Source organism: Nelusetta ayraudi, unplaced genomic scaffold (assembly GCF_046127955.1).
Source record: "Nelusetta ayraudi isolate G7.1 ecotype Tasmania unplaced genomic scaffold, CSIRO-AGI_Nayr_v1 ptg000135l, whole genome shotgun sequence".
NCBI classification, from domain to species: domain Eukaryota; kingdom Metazoa; phylum Chordata; class Actinopteri; order Tetraodontiformes; family Monacanthidae; genus Nelusetta; species Nelusetta ayraudi.
The window spans coordinates 13,541,609-13,547,390 of NW_027466185.1; the positions used below are offsets into that span (position 1 = coordinate 13,541,609).

A 5,782-nucleotide genomic window follows, 5' to 3' on the forward strand; every position below is an offset into this window, starting at 1 on the left:
ACCTCATTATTTGACGATTTTCAATCGTTTGACGATAGGGTTCAACATTGTAAAAGTTTTTAAAGCTCAGAAAAGTGGAAAAGCATCATAGGTGCCCTTTGACACTATAAACACACTGTAGACAATACAAACTGTAACACATCATACAGGTAGGCTTACAACTATAATAAAAGGGTACAATAGGAATAGCATTTTGATCGACTCTTACAAGCTAAGAAAATGTACGCTGACCAGATATCAACAAAAATGTCAACACATTTTAGTCTATAACACAATGCTGAAAGGATCAAATATTTAGACATTTCCCTATGGAAAGTAAGGTGGGAGTAGTTACCTTAGTTTTTCCATAACAGCTTCATTCGTTCGACATTAAAACTGTTAACAGTAGATATTGATTGATTACTAGCGAACCATTTTATGCTAATGGTTAACGACGATACGTCGTTGTGCAACGGACTGTGAAATAATGTTATGACATGATCGCATTGGTAACGTCACCCTTGTCTTTGTCCCGTTTTTCTTCCTCTTCTTTTCTTTTCCAGATGGTTTAGTACGTTTATACATGTTTTAGAACTTGCCGTGGGGTCGAAATGTCAAAATGCAACCATCCCCGCCCCGGGAGCAGGTACATCCTAATTAGTCGGAGGGGGGAGGGGGGGTCTACGAAAGTAACGTGTCATTGTCATTATAATACCTATTTATTGAGCTTTTCTAGGCCGTCAAATTATTGTGGGCTTATTTTGTTCATCTTTAAGACAACATAACAACTCATTTTAAAAGTAGTGCGAGTTACTTTTTTTTCTTTCTTCCTCCATTAGTGGGGCCCCCTGGATGGACGGCGCCCTTAGCATTTGCCTATACTGCCTATGCCACGGGCCGGCATTGAATGATTAAAATCACATGGATTTTGCTTGACACTTTTGTTTTATGTTTCCAGCAGTCTAATCATGTACATTTGAGAACTCCCCAAACATGAAGAGGAACATTAAAGTCAGAGGACAAATATGAATGACAAATGTCTATGCAATTTATGTGAATGGCATTCTTCTTTGTATTCATGTTCGAAAGACAGAAATATGTTTTAGTAACCTCAAAAACATAGTTCACTTGCTTAAAAAGCCTTTCCTAGGTATTTAAAAGGACACATGTACATATAGCATTGTCTTAAAAATACCAAAAGAATTAGAGCTCTTAAACGGTTACAAACTCTACCAGCGCTTCTGTTCACTGGCTTCACTTTTCTAATCAAAATCACCTGAGTGGTTCTCAGCTAAGCAGCATGTTACAATCAGCAGCCAGCAACCAGGTGCCATCAATGAAGGATCAGCACTGTATAACTGCCAGAGGCAAGGGACAGGCAGTTAGCAAGAGGTTAGCTTCCACTTGGACACATGGCCAAGGGCAAGCTTGCGGTGCTTTTGGTGGCTCTGACCAGCACGCTGCTGCTGGTTTCAGGCCAGGCAGGGAAGTCTTCCAAATTTCCCAGAGTCTCTGACTTTTTACCTCAGTACAGGACAAGCGCGCTGACTGATCCAAGTGTGGATTTGTTTGGTAAGGAAGTGTGTTATGCTTTGCTATGTTTGTTAAATATTGGTGGTATTAATGTTTTAGTTTGACTGTAGGTGGGGCGGTTTAAGGGTTGTCTTTCTTTATTAATCGAGGCAGAATTCCGCTGGGGTTTTGTTTTTTTTTGTAGAAGAACCTGTAACTGCCTGGTAAAAGGACAGCAGCTTCTACAGTGCCATTACACTTTTCTTTTGTGCAGTTGCAAGTGTTTTGGCTTTAATGTTATATCTGTGTTTTAAAAAAAGAAAATGGACAAAGTGAATGCTTGCATTGCTTTAAGAGCGTGGCTGGTTTCCACCTGCAGTCACTTGTTCAATCTGCTTCTTTCCCCCTTCAGATGACCCTTATGATGACGAGGACGAGGAGAAGTTTGAGGAGTTGGCTTCAGAGAGCACAGGTTTCCGGGACGAACGAACAGAACCTGTTGCCAGCTTCTACTCTGGTCAACAAAATTTTGGTGTGTTGGCTGATGATGCTCTTGAGAGCAGATACCAGGGGGCTTCGCCTCCAGCGACCTCGACCGGCGGCACCGCAATCGACACTCCTGCCCTCACAGTGCAGTGCCGTAAAGAGAGTTTCCTAATTGCTTTGCGTGCAGGTAGCGTAAGTGGAGTCAGAGTCAAGGGTATGTGTCAAGGTGTTCATCTGCACTATCCCCCCCCCCCCACCCTCCAAAATGACTGCTTGACAACTTACAAGCCCTCTCCCCACCCCAGATTCCAAGAATGCAAATTATCTCTTTGTCACGGAGCTTCCACCAGTTTGTGGTTATCAAGTGGACTACCAGCAAAATGCAGTGACCATACCGTTCACTGGGTGCCACGTTAAATCCAGAGCTAATTGCAATGTGAGTGTGTACGCAAGGTATTGAAACACGGCAGGAGTGCTTCAACTGTGTGGCTTTTCCTGAAAGGCTGCTTGATGATTACAGGCAAACAACTACACAGTGGAGCTGCTGTATCCTGACCAGCGTAGTGAGCTGAGGGCTTTGCCTGCATATTGTGTGGTAAATGGGGCCCTAGCCCCGCGCACCAGTGGCCAAAATGCAAAGTGCATTCAATCAAACGCTCCACCGCTTGCGTCAAACTTGCGAAGTAAGACCAATTTAAAATGGAGTTTTCTGTTTTGGCTTTGGTTTTATTTTCTGCCAATTTGTTGTTTTTTTTTCAGAGTGTTTTGTAGCAAAAGGACAGGGAGTGAAATGTGGCGCTGTGGGAATAAGTGCTACAGACTGCAGTAGGCTTGGATGTTGTCGAGATCCAACTAATGGTTGTTACTACCCAATGGATGGTAAATTTGGTTTTGAATTTTGACTTCTCTGGTTTTTTTCAAAAACCACCTTATCTGACCAATTGTGGGTGACTTGCATTTCATTTGTAGAGTGCACTGCAGACCAACAGTTTGTCTTTGAAATTCGTGACAACCCTCCATCGATCTCTGTGGACCCCACAAAGCTTGTTATTCCTGGCTATCCTGACTGCAAGCCTGTCTTTGTTAATAACAAGGTTGCCATATTCAAGTTTGGATTTAAAGAATGTGGAGTTCGAGTTTATGTAAGTGCTTTTCTGTTCTCTTGCTCTTTACTAGTTTCATGTGGTATTGCTTCATGCATAAAATTTGCCTTCATCCAACAAACTGTCGCGGTAATGCTGCACAAACTGACCAGAAGCAACATTAATTTTTACTAACAGAACATTAGTGGGACTGTGATTTACATGGCTGAGGTGCTGATGGCTGTTGACGTTTTGCACCTAAAATATGGTGCAATTACAAGAACTGAGCCACTCAGGTTAGTGGATCCAGCACACTTGCTGTGCATGCATTGTGATGCATACCCCACCCCCGCCAAGAAAATGAATCTGTCATAAACTGTCTCTTGTAGGTTCATGGTTGAGTGCCGCTACAGTGCATCAAGTGGCACGCAGAAGTCACTAATAAGTGTTGGCGTCATGGTTAAAACTCCATCATCCAGCTTGCCTTCAACGTTTACGAGTTCAGGCTTGTATAGTGTCCACTTGAGAATTGCCCGAGGTAAAGTTTTTGAACTGTAATCACGCAAAATGTCTAGTAACTTTAATGGGCTTTCATTTGCGTTTAATTCTCAATTTCCAATCCCACAGACAGTAACTACTCGAGCTACTATCCCAGCTTCAGTCTGCCCCTGCAGGTGCTCCTGGGCACCCCACTCTACCTTGAGGTGCTTTTGCATTGTTCAAGACCAGAAGCTGTGCTTCTTGTGAACTATTGTATAGCCTACCCTCGCTCTGCAAAGAATGCGCTGGTGCTGGTTTATGAAGGGTACGAAGGTGTTTTTTTTTTTTTTTTTTTTTGGTGTTTTTCTTCCCTCAAACTGAATGTCGTATTTAAAATGTACCTGTCTGTGTAGGTGTGCCAACCCTTTTGATTCTATGACCATCTTACGAGTGAATGACACTAACCAGAACCGTCAGCAGAGGCGGTTTGAAGTTCGGGCTTTCCAGTTCATGGACATAACATCTCAGAAGCATCTTGATGAAGAAGTGAGTATCTAGGGAACCACTTAATTGGACTGGGTGGCCATTTACCGTTTAAGGCAGAAGCTCATCTCTTTGCTTACTGATGTACTATTTCTCTGCAGATCTATTTCATGTGCTCTACAGAAGTTTGCATCCCAGGAGAAAAGACTTGTGAGGAGCGCTGCTTTGATGGAAGAGTCTCGCCTTTATATGGCCAGGGCCACGGCCCGAGCCAGCAGGGCCGCCCTGGCCACGGCCCGAGCCAGCAGGGCCGCCCTGGCCACGGCCCGAGCCAGCAGGGCCGCCCGGGCCACGGCCCGCACGGCCACCCGAGCCACGGCCCGCACGGCCACCCGAGCCACGGACCGAGCCACGGCCCGCACGGCCACCCGAGCCACGGACCGAGCCACGGCCCGCACGGCCACCCGAGCCACGGACCGCACGGCCACGCCCCGAGCCACCAGGGACCCCAGGGCCGCCCGGGACCCGGCCCCCAGAGCCAGCAGCAGCAGCAGCAGCGGCAGCAGCTGGGCCAGGGCCCCGGCCCCCAGAGCCAGCAGCAGCAGCAGCAGCAGCAGCGGCAGCAGCTGGGCCAGGGCCCCGGCCCCCAGAGCCAGCAGCAGCAGCAGCAGCAGCAGCGGCAGCAGCTGGGCCAGGGACCCGGCCCCCAGAGCCAGCAGCAGCTGGGCCAGGGCCCCGGCCCCCAGAGCCAGCAGCAGCGGCAGCAGCTGGGCCAGGGCCCCGGCCCCCAGAGCCAGCAGCAGCGGCAGCAGCTGGGCCAGGGCCCCGGCCCCCAGAGCCAGCAGCAGCGGCAGCAGCTGGGCCAGGGCCCCGGCCCCCAGAGCCAGCAGCAGCGGCAGCAGCTGGGCCAGGGCCCCGGCCCCCAGAGCCAGCAGCAGCAGCGTTTTGTCACATGGCCGTAAAGTTCAAGAAATAAATATTTTAACAAACTGTCTTGTGTAACCTGAATGACCTTGAGTTGCTTTCACTCTGCTTTTTGCAGTTTTAGAGCTCACTAACGGAATGGTTTTCATGCACATGATCAAACTTGGCGGCAGGGGGGCAGGCAAATCAAGCAGTTAAGGGTTTGTGTGGAAGAGCGGCCACACATTCAACAAATCGCCATTTGAGATTTGTCGGGACCATATTGCCAAGTGGGACCAACTGGAGCAATGAAAAAGTGACAAAGACGAATGCACAGATCTAAAATGCTGATTAAAAAGGACCCAACTTTAAAGACCAACAAGGACGTGGCACTATGATAAAGCCCATTGTATTTCTTTTTCTAAATGTATTTCATTAAATGTAAATATTCCATGAATTATCTTGGTCTGTCATGTTTGTGGACTTGGACGTGAGCCCTGCCAGTTGTTGGGCATGGTTCTCTACGCTGTGTTCAGAGGTTGTTTTTTTTTTTTTTTTAACACTGGGAACGCATTGACTTGAATGCGTTCCGGATCTCCTTTCCGGTGGACGATGAGAGAATAGTCAGCCACGGCCATATTTGAAAACATGGATGATGACTGTGAGTGTACTGTGACCTGAAGCAACATTAGTTTTAAGACTACTTGCAACGTACAACCGCTGAATTGTGTTGATGAACTGTTAGCCACCACTGCTAACTCCGTGCTCTGCTTATGTGTGTTGTGTTCGCTGGCAGCGAAACTGAAGAGGCAGCGACTCGCAAGTTTCGCTCCTTGTAGCGATTTTCACGCTGCCAG

At 47.3% G+C, this 5,782-nt stretch overlaps 1 protein-coding gene and 1 long non-coding RNA gene across 2 annotated transcripts; both read left to right on the forward strand.

Annotated features, from left to right (window-relative positions):
• The first annotated feature begins 1,929 nt into the window (after positions 1-1,929).
• LOC142877168 (uncharacterized) lies at positions 1,930-2,639 on the forward strand. Its single transcript, XR_012923796.1, has 3 exons — positions 1,930-2,191; positions 2,283-2,413; positions 2,498-2,639. It is a non-coding gene; the product is annotated as an uncharacterized LOC142877168 (long non-coding RNA).
• A 130-nt stretch (positions 2,640-2,769) lies between these two features.
• Positions 2,770-5,070, forward strand: LOC142905121 (zona pellucida sperm-binding protein 4-like). Its single transcript, XM_076051630.1, has 8 exons — positions 2,770-2,856; positions 2,947-3,119; positions 3,258-3,355; positions 3,449-3,597; positions 3,687-3,864; positions 3,953-4,085; positions 4,206-4,559; positions 5,065-5,070. The coding sequence occupies exons 1-8, from the start codon at positions 2,850-2,852 to the stop codon at positions 5,068-5,070; spliced, it is 1,098 nt and encodes a 365-aa protein (XP_075907745.1). The 5' UTR covers positions 2,770-2,849.
• Positions 5,071-5,782: the final 712 nt, after the last annotated feature.

What these genes read in the sequence shown, in the direction of transcription:
- LOC142905121 (XM_076051630.1), top strand. An exon ending in CCACTTGAGAATTGCCCGAG is followed by an intron (nt 3,598 to 3,686) that starts GTAAAGTTTTTG and finishes CCAATCCCACAG; the next exon opens with ACAGTAACTACTCGAGCTAC. An exon ending in AGAAGCATCTTGATGAAGAA is followed by an intron (nt 4,086 to 4,205) that starts GTGAGTATCTAG and finishes TGTGCTCTACAG; the next exon opens with AAGTTTGCATCCCAGGAGAA.